The 19,201-nt window shown below is 45.1% G+C and overlaps 2 protein-coding genes across 2 annotated transcripts; both read left to right on the top strand.

The window, feature by feature from the left end:
* Positions 1–386: 386 nt before the first annotated feature.
* LOC106853184 (serum amyloid A protein-like) lies at positions 387–3,746 on the top strand. Its single transcript, XM_014876267.2, has 4 exons — positions 387–2,190; positions 2,497–2,640; positions 2,964–3,102; positions 3,542–3,746. The coding sequence occupies exons 2-4, from the start codon at positions 2,523–2,525 to the stop codon at positions 3,681–3,683; spliced, it is 399 nt and encodes a 132-aa protein (XP_014731753.1). The 5' UTR covers positions 387–2,190; positions 2,497–2,522; the 3' UTR covers positions 3,684–3,746.
* A 795-nt stretch (positions 3,747–4,541) lies between these two features.
* SAAL1 (serum amyloid A like 1) lies at positions 4,542–14,262 on the top strand. The gene is made up of 12 exons (XM_014876366.2): positions 4,542–4,686; positions 4,907–5,020; positions 5,946–6,029; positions 7,661–7,740; positions 8,116–8,175; positions 8,428–8,543; positions 9,625–9,808; positions 10,081–10,163; positions 10,305–10,493; positions 11,297–11,493; positions 12,009–12,101; positions 12,653–14,262. The coding sequence occupies exons 1-12, from the start codon at positions 4,570–4,572 to the stop codon at positions 12,743–12,745; spliced, it is 1,410 nt and encodes a 469-aa protein (XP_014731852.2). The 5' UTR covers positions 4,542–4,569; the 3' UTR covers positions 12,746–14,262.
* The last annotated feature ends 4,939 nt before the right edge of the window (positions 14,263–19,201 follow it).

The following is a 19,201-nucleotide window of genomic DNA, read 5'->3' on the forward strand; positions in this document are numbered from 1 at the left end:
TACCGTTAAGGGGCAACCGTATGGGGTTGCTTTTTATCTTAACTGCATCAGAATGTACAAAGCAAGAAACGGTCTCCGGGCCCCCGTCAGTGTTTTCTGTTTCCCAGTGTGCATGTGCAGTAATTGTTTATTGCTGGGCCAAGAAGATACACTGTGTTCAAACCCTCCTCCAGGCTCAGAGTCAGCTTTTCCTCTTTCTGTTGCGAAAGCAGCAGTGTTGGCTGCAGCTCATTTCCGTGAGCCAAGGCTCGTGACCTGGAGTGCAGGACGAGAGGATGCGGGAAGGCAGGGCTCGGGCTGTTCCCCGCTGGAGCCCCCAGCTGCAGCTTTATCTCAGTTCTGTGGGGAGCTCCAGCATTGCTCTCACTGCTGCTGTCCTTGCTCGACACTAGGGGAAGCACTCTGAGACGTTCTAAAGAATCCCTCCACCACCTGCCTTCTTGCAGTTGTCCTCCTGTTTTGCCGAAATGTTAGCTTGGAGAGAATGTGAAACAGTGTAAAACTCAAAATATCCTCTCTGGTCCAGAGTGTGTGAGCTCTTGTAGGGAAAAAGTTCCTCAGGACTCTTTTGAAGGCAATGCTTTGTTCTAAGTCCCTGGGCAAAGTGCCACATGCCTGTACCCCAACTTACAGGAGTAATTTTCCTTGTTTTTTACAAAGCAAAAAGGTGACAGACAAGGCTTCTTGCAGCCAGCAGAGAAGGCACTTGAGCTGCCATGTACTGCAAGGATGTCATCAGGATGTGAACAGAGTTGAGGCAAAACACAGCTCTCCAGTCCCTGCAGGAGCTGAGCTGTTACGCTGTGAAGTATCAGAGTCAGAGGTGCCAGGGGACAAAAATCTGTGCTCCTTGCTTCTTGCAAGGTTTCCTAGTCGATTTGGTTTAGATTCTTGTTGCAAGTTGTTCCATTCTGAGATACATCACACTACAGAGTATCTGTCCTGCTGCTCCAGGCTTAGTCTATGGAAAATGTCTCCCCTTAAGCAAATTTTTTTGACTGAAGTCTAGTGATGCTGAAGAAGTTACTGTTGACACTTTGTTAGCTTTATTGCACCTCTTTCAACTCATGCCTCTGCCCTGCAGTTCCAGGAGCGAATTGTTTACAGTGGCAGAGTTGTGTGTGGGGCAGATACCTTTAACTCTTCTGAGGGGAATGTAAGGTGCTCTCTTAGACTTACTAAATCACGTACAAGGCCACACAATGGGGACACCTCCTGCACACTCACTCTCCAGTGCAGTTGCACTCAACCCTGGAGTTTTCTGCAGGAGAAAGGGTTGTGTCAAGTTGTTAACCAAGGGAAGCAAGCAGGCTTTAAGGAGAGAGAGCACAGTGGGTACTTAAACAGTGAGCCATGCCCACAGGGCCAGACAGTTGATTTAAAATCTAGCAGACTTGTGGCTGTATGGATCTGAATTTCCCCTTAGGTAAAATATTTACTGCTATGTCCAAAACATTCCACCTGAGCCCCATGGAGCTGCTGTTGCAGCAGGGTGGCTGGAGTCCCTCGAGAGGGGCCTATGAGAGCAAGCCAAGGCAAAATGAACCATTCAGAGCCTCTTGATGGTCTGTGTGTCTGTGCTATCTTAGAGCATTATCAGCATTGCTTTGCAATGGAGTTAAGAGCAACACTTCACATTTTCCATTCAGTTTACTCTGGGATTCATCTGGCAATCCCAGCACGCATGGGAATTTCACTCAGCAGTTCCTGCAGCCTTTCTGGTAATGCAGCTCACCATCCTTCTCCACAGACACAGACCTGACCTTGTGTTTCAGTGTGCAGATAGTACCTTCCCCTCTGAGCTCTCTTCAGTCCAAGATCTAAACTAAAGCGTCACCCTTAAGACAGGTAACACTTAACAGTAACACTTCAAGCACATGGAACTCTTCAGCCTTCAAGGCAGTTTGTCAGTCTGGTTGGTAGGAAGAGCAAATAGTCCCAAGGACAGCTGAAGAAGTGCCATATACTCTGTAAAAAATTGTGTAACAGAAGCTATGAACTTTCAGTAAGGACAAGGACAGTTTTCCAGTAATGATTTCTGTGTTGGGAGTCCTGGTGGGGATTTCCCAACCATAGGTATCCTTTCCAGTTTCCTCTTTTGAGGGGTTTGAATTGCTTATAAATACCCTCTCTGAGTCTGAGAGCACACAAGACGACCTCCATCTCCTTTGGCTTTGCCGTTCTGCAGTGGTGAGTGACATTCTGAATTTGTGAGATGTGTGCAGTGTTTTCAGCTGGTATTTGGGAGCAGGACCAATGCTTTAGTACGTGAGGCTTCTTTGTACTCAGGACAGAAGCGGCAGGGAGTGCTGAAATGCGGGTTTCTCATGTGCACCTACTTTTGTTGTGGAGCTTGTGGTTGCACAGAGGGCATGCAGAGGGAGAAGGGGGTCCTGGGCGAGCCCTCAGCGCTGGGGCAGCAGCTGGGCACAGCTGGAGGTGTGGTGGGTTCTCAAAGGTGCTCCAAAACTGCTCATCTCTCTCACTGTCTCCCAGCTCCCTGTCAGGCTTGGCCAGGAACCATGAGGCTCTGGATCTGCATCGCATTGCTCTGCACTGTTCTGTGCGCAAGTGCTGAGAGACCAGCGGTAGTCCAAGGAATGATCCGAGCTGGACAATTTGTCCGGGATGCAGTGGGAGGTAAGCTGCTGTGTCCGGGGGCCCTTGCCTCAGCAGCCCCCTCCTCAAGCACAGGTTACAGCAGTCAGTGGTGCAGCCCTCGGAGCTGGGAAATCCACAGCTCCACGTCAGAGACCCCGCTGGTTTCTGCTGCTGGATGAGGGCCTTGGTCAGCTCCAATTGTGCTTTCTGTGGGCACAGCCCTGTGCTAAGGCTGATGTGGAGCAGTGCCTCGCTATGTTCCTGCTCCTTGGGCCTTTCAGCTCCTGGCTGAAATGGTACTGAACTATTTTTAGTACGACTCTTTCAAGTCAACATCATCTCTGTTTCTCTGCTTTCTTCAGGGGCAAAGGATATGTACAGAGCATACAAGGACATGCGTGAGGCAAATTACAAAGGAGCTGACAAGTATTTCCATGCCCGTGGGAATTATGATGCTGCCCGGAGAGGACCTGGGGGTGCTTGGGCAGCGAGAGTGATCAGGTAATGGAGCGTGCTTGGCTTGTTAACAGTGAGTTATCAGCAATGCAAGCATTCCAGCTGGAGTGAGGTCCTCTTGGACTTGTACTCAGCTTTGCACCTAGAAGGAGGGCAGAGGGGAGGGGAAGTGGTTCCCGTTTGGACAGCCGGTCTCTATAGGAATATAGGAATATAGGCTCACGTGAGCCTGAGCCTTTCTTCTTGTCCTCCCGAGAAGGCAAATTCCTCTCTCTGCATTTCTGATAAGGAACTCTCCTTCATTGCTGGTTCATTCCCGACATAACAGATATGGATTCCACCGCGGGCTCTCAGACCAAGGCCGAGTGTGTGCTTGCATCTCGCCCTGAGCAGCCCTTCGGAAACTCAGTTTCACATGAGCGAGGGAACCAACACAAGGCTGAGTTAAGTGCAGTCTGTTCAGGCGGCCTTTTCTCCCCCACAGCGACGCCCGGGAGAACTGGCAGAGCGGCGTGAGCGGCAGAGGCGCCGAGGATACTCGGGCGGACCAGGAGGCGAACGCGTGGGGCCGGAGCGGCGGGGACCCGAACCGCTACCGTCCCAAGGGGCTGCCCAGCAAGTACTAGCGCTGTACTGCGCTCCTGTCACACCTCCCTTTGTACAGCTGAATAAAGAAATCCTCCTGAGAACCGTTCCCTTCTCTGCGAGCTTCCATCCTCCCGGGCGCGCGGGACTGCAGGGCGGGGGCGGCGGTGTCGGGGCATCACGGGGGCTGCCAAAGGGTCTCCCTTGGGACCCTCGGGTGCTCTGGGAGGGCGCGGAGGGGCGGCCCTGGGCGGGCGGATCCCGGTGCGATCCTGTAACAGTCTCGTTGCGGTCCCGGCGCGGTCCCGGTACGATCCCGGCGCGGTCCCGTCGCAGTCCCGGTACGATCCCAATACGGTCCCGGTACGATCCCAGTACGGTCCCGGCGCGGTCCCGGCGCAGTCCCGGTACGATCCCAATACGATCCCGGCGCGGTCCCGGTATGATCCCAATACGATCCCGGCACGGTCCCGGTACGATCCCAGTACGGTCCCGGCACGGTCCCGGCACGGTCCCGGCACGGTCCCGGTACGATCCCAGTACGGTCCCGGCACGGTCCCGGTACGATCCCAGTACGGTCCCGGCGCGGTCCCGGCACGGTCCCGGTACGATCCCAGTACGGTCCCGGCACGGTCCCGGCGCGGTCCCGGCACGGTCCCGGTACGATCCCGGTACGGTCCCGGTACGATCCCAGTACGGTCCCGGCGCGGTCCCGGCACGGTCCCGGCACGGTCCCGGTACGATCCCAGTACGGTCCCGGCACGGTCCCGGCACGGTCCCGGCGCGGTCCCGGTACGATCCCAGTACGGTCCCGGCGCGGTCCCGGCGCAACAGCGGCCGCCGGTGGGCAGGGGGCGCTGTGGGGCCGCGGGCGCCGCTCTGGCCGCGCCGCCGCCTCGCTGCCCGCGCACGGCTGTGGGGGCCACCATGGACCGCAACCCGTCGCCGCCGTGTAGCGATGCGGAGGAGGAGGAGGGGGACGCGGTGGGGAACACGGTGTACAGCAAGCACTGGCTCTTCAGCGTCCTCACCCGCCTCATCGAGGTGCGCGGCCGCCGGGAGGGAGCGGGCGGCGGGCCCGTCGTCGGTCGGCGCCGGGTGGTGCGGTGAGACCGCTCCCGGGGCCGGGGTGGGGGGGACACCCGGGGACACAGCGGGGACTCGCAGGGGAAAAATCCGGGGACAGAGCGGGGACGCGGTGGGAAAACACCTGGGAGCCCCGCGGGTTGAGCCGGGTCGTTTCCCCCGCCCCGCTGTGTCCCAGGTCATCGCCCCCGCGGAGCCCGATCCCACCGCCAGCCCCGAGGGAGCCCGCGCGGAGCTGGACGAGGAGATGGAGAATGACATTTGCAAGGTGTGGGACATGTCCATGGACGAGGTAGGAGCACGGGGCTGGCAGTGGGCGAAGGCGGGGATGGGCCGGGCGCTCGTCGCGGTGTCCTGGGCAGGGTGAGGCAGCGCAGCTGGGCTGGGGCGGCAGCAGCCGGGCCCTGCGTGGAGCCGCAAAGAGGAGCAGGGGCAGGACAGCAGCTGGAATTCACTCGGGTGCACTGCCTGTGTCTTCAGCATGTGGATTATGGGGATAATACTGATGCCATCTCGAAACGGGCATATTTTCCTTTAGGAATCGTCATGCGTGCCGATGGTAAGCACAGCTTTCTCTGATAGATAAACAGCCTTTCAAAGTTTAGCTGCAGACTTGCAGTGGCAATATAACACAGCTTCTTGGTATTTTTCTCAGCATCCTCAAATGCTGGAACAAATTCTCTCTCTCTCTCTCTCTTAGTTTAAGTATTATTATTTTATTCCCTAACTTGTTGCTCTGATTTTTTAAAATAAACATGGGATATGGGTCTTTTGCTCCTAAATAAAGAACTAATCTTGTTTTTTAATGTGGTAAAATGAGGAGGAGATTTCCTTTTTTGTGTATTCTGGTCAAGTGCTAATGGTAATCCCTTCACCTGCTTCTTTTTTATATGTCATGGTAATGTCATGCCTTAAAACTGAATTCTGGTTGAGTGTCTGTTTCTGTTGAGATAGGGAGCAATTTGCATTTTCTTGCAAGTGTGACTTTTTGGTTCATTCTACTGCAAATCACTGGCATGCTGAATCACCAGAGTGGCTTGCTGACCTTCTCTTACTGAAAAACAAGGCTTATTAGTATAAAGTTGGCAGATAATGTATTTCTTGTAGTGAGTTTGTCATCTCTTTGATCCATCTCTTTGATCTCTGTGGGAACACTTTTGATTTTGTGTTTGGAAGCTGTAGAGGTCCATTTACTTCTCCATTCACTCTCTCCACAGGATGTTGCTTTATTTCTTCAGGAGTTCAACGCCCCCGATATATTCATGGGAGTTTTTGCCAAGTCCAAATGCCCTCGCCTAACTGTAAGTATGGGCTGTCAAAAAGCTGTCCTGTGTTAATACCAACAGTAGATATCTCTGTGCATTTACATTTATATCTCTTCTCTCATTACATGTGTAATGTAAAAGGGGAACTGCAGAAAACACAAAATCAAATATAACATGCTTTTTCACTGTTTTTAACATGGTCTAATCAGTAAGAATTTTGGTGATGCTGAAGCTGGTACACGTCTGCTCACACATCCTCATCTAGATACACTGATGAAGGACTGAGTTTATCAAACATAGTCATAAGACCTGTTATAAAACCCAGCAGTCTGGTCTCTTTTTCCTTTTGACTTGTCTCATGATTACTGAACAGAAATGGTCATGAATTTGTTTAGTCAGACCTATTATGTGGTGGTTTGACCCTGGCTGGAGGCCAGGTGCCCACCAAAGCTGCTCTGTCACTCCCCTCCTCAGCTGGGCAGGGGAGGGAAAAATACAGCAGAAAGCTCATGGGTCAAGATAAGGGCAGGGAGAGATCACTGACCAGTTGCTGGGATTTGTCATGGACAAAACAGACTCCACTTGGGGAAATTAATTTATTACCAGTCAAATCAGAACAAGATAATGAGAAATAAACACAAAAAGATTATGAAAAGTAATCTTGGGAATTTTTAAGACACCAATACTTTTTTTTTTTTTCATTTTCCACTTGTTTTGAGGTCACTGATTTCCAGCTTGTGCTACACAGTGCACTGCAGGAGTCAGGATAGGATTTTCAAAGTTACTCGGTGCTGATATAAATCCTCTTTCTCAGAAGTTACCAGATGCTTTTCTCCAGGAGATGAATAGAGACAAATAGAGCTTTGAAAGTTTAGTATTTTATCTTTGGAAAGTACAACTCAAATTTGCAAGTGAGTGCAAATTGGCTGTCACAGTTACTTTCATGAAATAGTGTTTGCTGGAGTAATTGCCTGCTGTAATTGGAGGTAATAGCATGTTAATAATTAAAAAAACAACCTTAGGTGGAGAGAGTTGATTTCTGACTTTAAATTGCTGCAAACTAATGACTCACTTTGTTTTAGCACCAGTCACCTGCAGGTATTTCAGAGCTCTCATGGTTCCCTTTACACAAGTGTGCATCCTCTTAATGATTACCTTGGCATGAATATCCTAATGGGATGTACTGCTTTGGGGTTTGTTTTTTATTTTATTTTATTTTAGATCTCTTTAATCAGAAATGGGACTTTGCTGGAAGCTTGTATTAAGATCCCTTTCTTTTGTGAGCAAGTGAATATCAGTGAGGGTCACATTTACATAGTGATATTTTTGTTTAGGACTCCTTTTTGCTTTAATGACAGGGCTGTCAAATTAGCTTCAAAACTTATATAAAGAATATGCAAGCAGAGCTGATTTCAAGATATATTTGCTTTTATGGAAAGCCCTAACACCTAAATATCTGCATAGTACCTGAGTGTGTTTTAGGCTAGTCTGATAGAACAGAAAAATAGGTATGGAATCTGTGGAAGAATTTGAATCTTTGACATGAAATACACGCTTGGAAATCCAACTGGAAAACATCTTTGAACCTCTCTTACTTTTGTCTTATGGCTCTGGAAGTGAAATTGCAGACTTGCAGTTGTCTCATTATACTGTGTTTTGTTTTTCAGGAAATCTGTGTGGGAATATTAGGGAATATGGCCTGTTTCCAGGACATCTGCATGTCCATTAGCAAAGATGAGAATCTTGGGTGAGTGTTTGTGTGCTTTGTACATGAACAGGTCCTGCTTGCCTGGACTCACAATCAGGAAATTCATGTTAGAGAAGGATCTAAGCTTGCCTGCCAAGCCTCATCTTCATTCATAACTTTTGGTTGGCCACGTTTGTGTGGAAAGTGCTCAGGAAAGGAAGAAAGGACACAGATCACTATTTTTGGGGATTTTTAATCACCAGTCAAGTTAGTTTCTAAATTTGGTGGTCTTGAGATACTGGAAGTGCATGCACAGTTAGGAAAAGCTGGCTTTAATCTCAGAACATGGCTGCACTTGTGCAATTAACCTTTTTATACCATTTTAAAAAATAAAGATGGATTTTACTAACTTTTTTTCCCTGCATTTTCTTAAAGCCAAGTGTTACTGCAACGTTTGTGTGATTCAGACTCCCCAACTCTTCTGGAAACAAGCAGGTAGGACAGCTCAGAAATTAATGCATCATTAGTGTGGTTCTGCCATGCTCTGAGGCCTGGGGAGAAAACTGAGAAGTGGGTTCACTCTTTTATTATCCTCTCATCCTTTCCTTTTATGTTTCTGCATTGTTGTGGAATCGCTTTGCTGTGAGTTGGATTCCCCTTTCCACTGTCATTGTTTTGGACTTACACTTGTACAGCTAAAAGGAGTGAACTGGCTTCTCATTTGTTCAATGGGGAACTCTTGCCTAGGTTGTTGTTAACTTGCCTCTCCCAGCCTGAGGTGGCCAATGTCTGGGTGGAGAGGATCCGAGAAAACCCTTCTGTGTACGACTGTGTTTGCTTTATCATGTCGAGCTCTACAAATGGTAAGATGCCAAAACAAGCTGGGATGTGGTGGGTGTTTGCAGAAGAAAAATAAGAACTGAACTGCAATGCAAAGACAAATGTTTTCAGCTGGGTTAATTTCTTTTAAATAAAGGAAACCTCTTGAGTTTAAAGAACACCAAAACAATCTTGCCCTCCCTTTGCAGGTTTATAAATATATATAAAACCAACCAGAAAAGCACCCAGAGAAAGAAGAAAGCTCTGGGGAGGAATCAAAATATGTTTAATTGAAGAAATTTTTATTTGCCATAATAAAAGAAAGTACATAGTCCTCATTCAGGGATATACATATGTAATTTTTGAACCTTGAAACAAGACCTCATTTAATTTATTTTTTTCAAGTCAGATATGGGCTTTCTATTTTTGAAACTACCATATCTGTGGAATGTGAACTGGTGGAATGGTTCAGTTACTCTGGCAGCTGAATACTGTGCAGGCTTTGGGCAGACAGTGCTACACAAATCTCTTTGCAAAATTTATTAATTTAGCAAAAACCACACCAAGCACCTAAAACTGGAAATATTTTGAGTAGCATTTATATTTAACATCCAGCTCAGCTGTGGTAGCAGTTGTCATTTGTCAAGGAATCCTAATAATACAGCTTTTTCAATTTTTTAAATTGATATTTTAACTGCAAATTCTCAGAAATACTGCTCCATCCAATTGAAGTAACAGATCTGTTTAAGTAAAATGCAGATTGGCAAGTGGAATATTAGCATAAAAGTGCATATCTAGGAGCAAATATTGAAAAGTTTTACTTCAGATACTTTCAGGATCATGGAGTCTCTTTGCAGAATAAAGTTACTGCTTCACATGTGTCATGGCAAGGTAAAAGGTGCCAGGGAGCTTTCCAACAATCCCTATGTATCAGACTCTTTACCTGGTCTATGCCACATACAGACATTAAACATAGCAACCAGCTATGTTTATGTCAAGAGAAAATGGATTTATTTCAGTCCTGAATGTGCTCCAAATACTTGTATATAGTAGCATTTTGTGAGCTAATTTTTGGCCTTCATTTTTAGTCTTGTTGAAATAAAAATAATATTCTCCCTTGTGCAGTTGACTTGCTGGTGAAAGTGGGTGAAGTTGTGGACAAGCTCTTTGATCTGGATGAAGAGCTGATGTTAAACTGGATCAAGAATGGCACTTGTCACTCTGTGGGACCATCTGGAGATGATTCCCCTGAGGAACTTCCAGACTTTAAGATTGTGCCTTGTATACTTGAAGCAGCCAAGCAAGTCCGGTATGGGAGATTTCTTTTTGCTTTCATGGCTGGGGAGATTCCTCATAACCTTGCAAGGCCTGTGCCCAAACATCTTGCTTTTAGTGGGAACAGCACAGCTTGACAGATCACTGGGATATGTTTTCCTGGACTGATGGTTTGAAACAAGTCCATTTGTTTGTTTGCAAAGGGAATGGCAGTGATTGCTGATGGGCTTCTCTGTGACCAAAACACAGAATAGAAGATCAGTAAGCAGCACCTTAATGAGTGTTTTTGGTGTTTGTTCTATGTAGATCAGATAACCCAGAAGGACTGGATGTTTATATGCATATCCTGCAGCTCCTGACCACAGTGGATGAAGGTATCCAGGCTATTGGTAAGAACCTGGAATTGCTACGTGTGAGGGGGCCAGGAGAGGTTTAACTTCTGGATCACCACATATTTATTGGGGAGAACAGGAATTCAGGTACTTGGATTAAATTTGTTGGGTTGGTGGGTTCTTTCTTTCTTTCTCAAGTGCAGGCTCCTGATGGAGGAAAAGAGACTTGGAGTTTGCTTTATGACCTCGTTTGCCAGGAGCTTTGCCAGCCAGATGATCCACCCATCATTGTGCAGGAGCAGAAAACTGTGCTGGCCTCTATTTTGTCCGTGCTGTCTGCTATGTTTGCTTCACAGACAGAGCAGGAATACACCAGGATGAGGAAAAGCAAGTCATGCTTCTTTTTCTGTTCTTTTTTTTTTTTTTTTTAAGTTAATATTCACATTTGGCTTTACATGGGTGTGGAAGGTGCTTCAATTCAGTGACATTGCATACAGTAAGACTCTTCCCTGGTTACTCAAAATCGCAGCTAGCCCAAAGTTCAGTTACTGAGTGGGCTGTAAGTTCTGAGGGGTTACAGTACCACAGTCTCCAGATTCTGCTCAGTCTTCTCCGTTGGGTGAATTAGTGAAAATTGAGAACTTATTTTTGCTAAGATATAGTAATAGATTATTACGTAATTATTTTATAATAATGTATACTACATATATTTTTATGTAGTAATTTTATTTTTTTTAGTAGGGGGAGATTCTCCACTTACTTAAATCCCTCTATCATTTCTTACTTTTCAATTCTTTGGAATTAAAAGCCTGTCTTGAGAATGTGAGTCAGGGTCACCTGCTGCAGAAAGATGCTGTGCAGTTTGGTTTGTCAGATAGGATTATCTGGATGCAAATTTAACATACTGCCCTCACTAGGTACTGCTAAAGACAGTTTCCTTCTCCTTACACTGGAATATAGTTTTTATAGATACAGGTCAGCTTGCAGGAAAAATTATTTGGGTTTTCTACTACACTTCCACTTACTTCTTTAAAATTGTCTTTGAGTAACAAAACATAATACTGTCAGAATACACATTCTTATGGCTTTTGTGTAAAATCTGATGGTATGTTTCAAAATTCTAATGCCTTGAAAGGATGGACAAGAATTTTCAGTGTTAAAGTTCACTGTTCTTGTTACTTTGTATTAAGATATGCCACTGATTGGGAGCTTGATTCGTATTTTACAATACATGGAGGGCTGTGGGAACAGAGCTGATGAAAATTCCAAGGAGTCTGAGCAAGAGGAGACTGGAAGGACTGATGTAAATGAGGAAGATTTCCATTTAAAAATTTTGAAGGATATTTGCTGTGAATTACTTTCCAATATGCTTCAAGAACTAACCAAGGTAAGAATAAACAAAATTATAGTAGGGATTTCTGCAGGGTAGGTAAGAAAAAGGTATTTACTATTAATGTGGACATTTTTCTATGTAAGTGCAGTTGCTAACTGGGAATTCATTAGAGAATCAACCAGAAGCAGCAGCATGTGTGGGAGATGGGAGGAACACAGGTTTTCTGAGGTGTTTGCCAAGATTCTGTATGATAAATTCTGTACATATATGTTACCCTTAGTTTTGAATGAAAGTCAGTTTATTTAAGAAAAGGAAATACTGTCAATATATAATCTCACCTTCTCAGCTGGACCTTTTTAATTATGGAAGCTTCAGATTAAGAGACTTGTGATGTGTGGGCTTTCACACCTTTTTGTATCAGCTGTGTCTGGCTTTCTCTCAGAACTGTAAGTTCTGATTGTTTTACCCATTTTAAGAACAAAGCACATTCTGTAGATGCTGTGTACAGTTATGAGCTTGTTCTTTCAACAACTGTTCATGACATTCTGGTTGTATTTCTGGTTTTCCAGGAGAATACCTTAGAAGGACTGCACCAGGGACACCTGAATGAACAGACATGTTCCTGTGCTTTTCAGAACCTCCTACCTCTGTATTTTGCTTCAGTGAGTATGTGACAAAGTCTGTGACAGCTGAAAAAATGCTCCTTGGGCAGCAGGACCTTTCCAAATCTGATATACAAACAGGACAGGATTGCTTGGGCACAGGTGAAACACCTCCAGTGCCAGGCAGTCCCACCCCCTCTGTCTGTTCTGCCTCACTTCAGCCAGAGCTTTGCTGAGATCATCAGCTGCTGCCAGGGCCAAACTGTGCTGACGTGAATGGATGTCTGAAAATACATCCTAGCTGAAAATTTGTCCTGTATATTTTTATAGAAGAATTTTTCTAAATATTTTTCATAGGGAGCTTTTCTCTGGGTGAGAAAGGTTTCTGTGTTTCTTTTAAACAAGAAAGTAAGGGTTTGAGGAAAGTGGTACCATTTCAAAATTTAGGCCAACTGGAATTGTGGGGTTTAGGAGGAAAGTAGCTTCTGTGGGGCATTTGCCATTATTCATTGCAGTGGCTCTGTGAGCCCCCGTGTCAGTACAAGAATTCTGCGTTCCCTGCAAGTTGATTTGTGTTTTTTTTTCTCCTTGTGTGTGTCTTTTATTTCCAGGTGGAGAGTTTCCTTGAAGTCCTGCGTGAGGCTGATCAGACACTTGCTGACAATCTAGAGAAACGTTTCCCAAGCCTGAAGGTTCACACCTAAGAACGTACATGAAATATTTTCCTTCCTTGGAATGAAGACTCTCGACTGTTTCATTACAGAGTTTCAGAGATGAAGTTTTCAGTAAATGCAGGAGAATGAGGCAACCTCTTTACCAGCACGTGGCTTTTAAGAAATGTTCTGGGTAGCCCTGATTAACCTAGGGTTAACCTGATCTGCAAGGGGAAGGAAATAATTGTTAATCACTTCTGCATCTTCCATCCTGTTTGCTTTGGTAATGAGAGACTGTTGATTTCTAATTGCTCTCCTGCAGAGTAGTTTTCTTTGAATAACTCTCAATTCTGTGCTTTTCAACTGAAGTTGAAACAGCAAAATGAATGAAATGCACTGAGTAGTTTTTTTAACATGGTGCTGGTTTCTTTCAAGTTGCTGTTGGCAAAAGGAGGATTGCTCAATAGAAATCCCCTTCAAGCATCTGATAAAAGTAGTTATAGAGTTGTTTGGGGATTTTTTTAGGTCATATCAATACTTTGAGCAGGTGCTATAACAGAAATGTTTAATTCTGCTCTTTTCAAATCTTCACACTTCTTCTACTGAAGCCTCATCTTCACTGCAGGTTTGAGCTGTGGTGTCTCAGTCATGTGCAGTTCAAAGGATTTGAGAATATTGTTACCAATGGTCTGTGCTGCAGCTTCCAGCCATTGCAGGTAACTACCCACAGTTAAGAGTTGCAGGGCAGCTTTGGATTCAATCCCTGGCATACTTGCAGACCTCTTGGGTTTTTTGCAGCAGTCTGTGCTTCGTTTTAGGAGTGTAACATATCACTTCCTTCCTTTTTGATTTGTATGAATTATCTCAGAATGGCATGAGGAATACCATGTTTTCATGGGGGAGCTTAGGGTACTAGGTCACTTGCAGGAAATTCAGAGTATAATCTCCTAAAACTCCCATTTTAATTATATATATTTTAACTGCACTGCATTTTCAGATCCTGTGTCTGCATGCAGTGCACCTGGCATATTCTGAGTCTGAAGAGACAGCACAGCAGTACATGAACTTCACTGTTTCTGTAAATGAGAGTGGAAAACAATTGGTCTTTATTGGGTTTGAGATGTAAAAGCAAATGGGAGCCAGAGCACAGAGAATAACTTAATGTCACATCCACACATTCCCTGGCTCTCCAGGTTTTACAGACTTTAGTATTGTGCTGGCCATGTTGTGCTACCAGAGTTCCCTGGACACGTGGTAGAAGTGTCAGTATGTGTATATGTATATATAACCTTTCCATCTCGACCTCCAGTTTTCAAAACCAGTGCAATTCAATCATCCTCCTGTCAGCAGCATCTTAGTTGTCAGCAGGGAATCTGGAACTGCAAATACCTGACTTGTGTCGCCAAAAAGAATTGCTGTGGTTTATATCAATTTTTGTATACTATGTTTGTTGGAGAAAACTGGTGACTGTGAATCAGATAACAGCATTTTTCATACTACTTTGACAGTTTTGGGATATTTTCTTAAACCTACAGATTTGTAATAAAGCTTCTTTTTTTAAAAAATAACCTATATGCTTTCCTTCATTCTAGTGTCAGTTAAATTTGTTTTCTGAGCCATTGGAAATGTCTGTTACTCTTAAGTGTGTCAGTTGTAAGAGGAAAATCGAACCTCTTCATAATGTGTGTATGCTGTAAAATATGTTTTCCTTCACTGGGTATTTATTTTAACTCTTGCTTTTTTTGCATAGTCATTTTTACGGTCTGGAAGTTAACCTGTGTCTCATCCCATAAACTTTTTTTGGACCTAGTTTGTCTCCAGTTGTATCATAGTGAGCAATTATTTCTGGTGTGCATCTCCTGAAATTTGTTGTCATTGAAATTTTGCAGTAGCCATATAACGTGATATAGAAAAAAAAAGTTGAGACAAGATCTGTTGTTTAATTTTGTTCCTTCCCCTTTTCAATACATCCATACCCAGTGTTGGCTGGTGAACTGTTAAGTGTTACTGATACCTGGTGCCTGTCATGTGACACAAAAGATGACTGATGTCCTGTGGGCACCCAGGTGGGTCCCATCCTCCTGCTCAGCTGCAGCAGAAGGAGCTGTAGGAATGGTCACTCCCAGTGAGAGTTCAGGTATGCTGGGAATTTTTATCCCTGACAACCACGGTGAACTGGAGACTGGGATTCCCTCTTAGCCCACCCCTGCGTGGTGCCAGGGTGACTGTGCCGTGTTTGTGGGGTTCAGAGAGAGAAAAAAGTGTTTGTGGGAGTAGGTGCATGATGTGTTTGGAACTGGTGCGGGTGTGTTTCATCATTCTGCCGGCAGGGACCTCCCTTGGCCTGTGCTTCACGAGCAGTGTTTGGGGTTTTGGTGGCATTGGCGTTTGTCTGGGGAGGGGCAGGGGGGCTTTGGGAGGTGTTTGGGTTTTGAGTTTGGTATTTTTTTTAATTCCCTCTCCTAGGGAATTTTGACACCCTGTGGCAGGCCTGAGTTCTCTAGGCCAGTTGATTCAGAATGGTTTCCTGTCTGTCTACAAGCAGGTGAGCAGCTTTCTGCCAAAGGCCTGATAAACTCCAGAACATGCTCCTTTGGGGAGAAATGAGAAGTACTTGTTGCTGCTCTGATCAAGAGGGTGTCTGAAGCACTGAACTAAAGCAGCAGGAACTCAGTCCTGCTTGGACAGAGCTGGAGGTGACTTGTGGCATGAGAATAGTCATAGAAAATGGAGGCAGAAGGCAGACTGGAAGGCCTTATTTTAAATTAGTCTTAATAGATCCATATAAAAATTTCATTCAAAGATAGGATTCTAACATTCTGTTGACTCAACTTTAGTGCACATTGGGCATCTTTATCCCACATTTTAACTTTTTCCTGGTGGAACAAAGCACCACAAAACCAAAGAAATTTGGAATGTGGGAAAAATTCAGTAGCAGTGGAATGCTTTATCTGCTCCTTTGGCAGTGCAAGGAGGTGGGTGCTGATATCCTAGTGCTTGCCCAGTATTTATGATGCAAATTAGTCCTTTCTGGTAGGTTAAACCATGAAACCTAAAGAGCTCTTTTCTGTGCTTCTCCATATCCATGTCACTCTGCTTGCCTAATTTTCTGTCACTACTGTTTTACTCCATATTTTGTCTAAGTCCTTTGTAGGATGAAACTGTCCTGTTATAAACACCTGTCACTGAAACTAAGCTGAATCCAAAAGAAATAATAAGATAAAATCTTTATTTCTAGTGAAATACCTTAATAATTTATTACATTTGCATTAAAAGGTATAGAGGTGTTATTTTGGTTTGGTTTGCCTGGAAAATCTTTCTCACTACCTTTTTATTGGCTGCTACTGGGAGTTACAAAAGCAGCAATCTCTTTTATTTTTCACTGAAGAATTTGCCTTTTTTTTTTTTTTTTCTCGAGCAGAATCTCTCAGAATCTCATTAGGGAACAGCAGTTCCCGAATGCATCCTTTTATTTTCCCCTGGAAATGTCCTTTTTCAGTGCTGGCCGTTTACTTTTTGCTTTGTTGGCTCAGCCAGGGTCAGTGAGCAGGGAAGAAGCTGACACACGTGGGGCAAGGAGCAGTGTGCTGTGCTCTTGTGCACTTGGCCAGGAGCCTTGGTGTGAAGGCCAGGCCAGGCAGCCCCGCAGTGAGCACAGCCCCTGGCTCAGAGCTGATGGGGCGTGAGCTGAGCCAGCCTGGCATCCCCAGCAGAGCTTCTGCCATGGGAAACGCTGCTCCTGCACCTCCTTTTCTTTCCCTCCCTGATTCACTTTTGCAAAAAGAGTCTGGTTTTGTAATGCGAGGAGCTGGCATCTGAGATAGGCAAGAGAATGGGTTTGCTTCCAAGTTGTTGTGGAGAAAATGAATGAACCCTGGGAAAACCCAGTGGGGCTCCATTTTTCTTTCTCCCAGGTCATTGCATGTGATGGCTCAATAAAGTCTGAGAGCTGAATTTCATACAAAGGCTACTGGGAAAGAGCTTGCAAAGAAAAGGTAACAGTGGTAGGAGGCTGTGAAGAGAAGACAGTAATAGTAGAGAGAGAGGAAAATAGGGAAAAATGCTGACAAAGAGAATAGATAAATAAGAAGTGTGATCAGGGAGCCAAATCATGATGGAGGTAAGGCAGTCAGGCATTGCAAGCCCTTGCCTGGCATGGGTTTTGAGCATGCCAGAGGCAAGATGTGAAAGCAGAGTCCTGCAGGGCTGGTGCTTGTGTTGCTCCCTGGTCTGCAGCAGCCTCTTCTGGCACAGGCACGGTGACTGGCTGCATCTTTGTGCCCATGGTAACTGAAGTCCCAAGTTGACACTTCCCCAATTTATGTCCCTTCCTCCAGCTTCCGAGGAAATCTTAGAAAAGCAAATGCACCTTGGTTTTCTGAGTTGCAATAGTGGCAGTTATTTATTCTGTGCTTTAGGTTATGCAAACTTCATTTTAATTTTGCAGTGAGTTTGTATCAATATTATTTTTGTTGTCATGTATATAATTTTTGGTGACAGCTCTGTTTAAAGAAGATGTAACTTTAACAAGCCATCTGCTAACCTTAGATGGAAAGGAAATGCTTATGTCAATTATTCCAATGAAATCAGAAAAATAATTTCCTGGCCTCCAGTGGTAGACCAGTCGCCCTATCTTCTGTCAATAGGAGGATATTGAAACACACAGGAAATGCGTGCACACTTTTATCCTGCCCTGCAATACAGCCACAGTGCTGCATTATAATTAGCCAGTGATGTCAGAAGATTTCATTTTCCATTAAAACTTCTTTGTAGTGCACAAACTCTTTTATTCAACATCAGAGAGTTTCCTCATCAGTCAGGTGGGGAGGCTGGACACAGAAACCATGGGAAGATATTTTGAGTTTATGCCAGCCTGATTAGTAAAGATTTTGATTTAATAAGTGAAGAGAGTACAAAAGAAGGACAAACACTTCATATTAGGTAGGAATAAAAAAACCCTGCAAAATTACTCAATTTTTTCATTTAGGAGGCAGCTATTACAATGGCTGAATGGAAGGAAGAGCAATAGTGGACAGAAAAGTCTGGAAAAATAGGTAAGAGAAAAATGAATGGACAAAACATGGAAGAGAAAGGGAGGACTCTGGTTTTGTGAGGTTAGTAGATAGAAGACATTTATGAGTAGACAAAAAGAAACACAGGAAATTGCCTATGAGATGACAAATAGTGTAGGTGCAAGGAAAGTCTTTGAGAGACATAAATGTACTGGCACTGTGTAGTGTGAGCTGGTCTGGTGGGAAATCCCAAGCCCGAATGAAGGGAAGATTTGTCCTTTTCCTTCTTCCCTTATTGGAGAAGTTCTCACAACCTTTAAAAGAAGATGCCAGGTAGATGCAAAATATCCTGGCACGGAGTTGCTCTGGAGAGGAGCTGGAGCTGTCCAGGCCAATTCCTGCACAGTCCATGTGCTTATGGACACAAGCCAGAGCAGCCAGGGGTAGCCCTGAGAGGCAAAGTTCTTGCAGCTTTCCTGCTTCTCCAGCATTTCTGGACACCAGAGCAGGGGGAGAGCACAGCCTCCAGCAGTGTGTCTGTGCACGTGTCCCCCTGAGCCCACCCTGCCCACTGCCCTCCTGCCCAGCACTGGGTGATGAACACAAGGATCAGAACCAATCTTTTATTGCAGCTTCATCAGTAACTTTAACCAACACATCTGGAGTCAAGCCCCACGAGGGAAGTTTTGAAAATAACCCCAGTGCTACTCCACAGCTGTCAGCTTTTGCATTAGAAGAGCTGTCAATAGTGCAGTGCCCCTGGGAGGCAGATTCGTTTCTTGTCCACAGTGTAAAGGTTGGGGGTGCTTTGTTGCTGCTGAGTGTGACACACCATGATGTGATTCCCCACACAGGGTAAAGGAAATGCTATCATGATTTAATTAACTGGTTCTGATCTGCTGATCCCTGAGTTTACTTAGACTTGAAAGAAGTAAATATAATTAAATTAAACAAAGGTCTTCCTTCCCACACATGCTCTGGGTCCATTTGCTTCTTCCACGAGATAACAAAAAGCTTATGAATAACAGGCACAGTGGTCTTTGTTGTTGTTGTTGTTGACTTAATGCAGAAGGCTGGCAGGAGGAACATTATACACAGGTGCAGTATGCATGGCAACAGAAGAAGATGACACATGGGTGTTTGAAAAGAGTTTTTTTTTAAATTTTAATTCCAGTGTTAGGTTGCAAAAGGATAAAAACATCGTTTCAGTGTTGCCTGTTGCAGGTCAAGATAATTTTGACAAAAACTGATAATGTTTGAGTTGAAACCTTATCCTAACAGAGGAAAGAGGCAAAAGGGGTTATAATTCAGTTCTTGGTTTATCCAAAGGCTTTTTTAACCTGCCTAGAGCTGTGCAAGCCCTCGGTGCCTCGATGTGATTCTGCAGCAGGTCTGGATGGTTTCCACCAGCCCGAGGTGGTGCCTGCTCAGCTCAGTGCCTGCCTGGGTGGCTTTGAGAGCACACGGACAAACTGACAGTGGTTTCTTTGGCCAC

The sequence above is a fragment of the Sturnus vulgaris genome, chromosome 18 (genome assembly GCF_052056855.1).
Source record: "Sturnus vulgaris isolate bStuVul1 chromosome 18, bStuVul1.hap1, whole genome shotgun sequence".
NCBI lineage: Eukaryota > Metazoa > Chordata > Aves > Passeriformes > Sturnidae > Sturnus > Sturnus vulgaris.

Bases quoted from the DNA above. Each gene is read 5' to 3' on its own strand.
- LOC106853184 (XM_014876267.2), top strand. From the start codon at position 2,523: ATGAGGCTCTGGATCTGCATCGCATTGCTCTGCACTGTTCTGTGCGCA. The intron at 2,641-2,963 runs GTAAGCTGCTGT...TGCTTTCTTCAG, and splicing joins TGTCCGGGATGCAGTGGGAG to GGGCAAAGGATATGTACAGA. The intron at 3,103-3,541 runs GTAATGGAGCGT...TCTCCCCCACAG, and splicing joins TGGGCAGCGAGAGTGATCAG to CGACGCCCGGGAGAACTGGC.
- SAAL1 (XM_014876366.2), top strand. From the start codon at position 4,570: ATGGACCGCAACCCGTCGCCGCCGTGTAGCGATGCGGAGGAGGAGGAG. The intron at 8,176-8,427 runs GTAGGACAGCTC...ACTCTTGCCTAG, and splicing joins ACTCTTCTGGAAACAAGCAG to GTTGTTGTTAACTTGCCTCT. The intron at 12,102-12,652 runs GTGAGTATGTGA...TTTTATTTCCAG, and splicing joins TACCTCTGTATTTTGCTTCA to GTGGAGAGTTTCCTTGAAGT.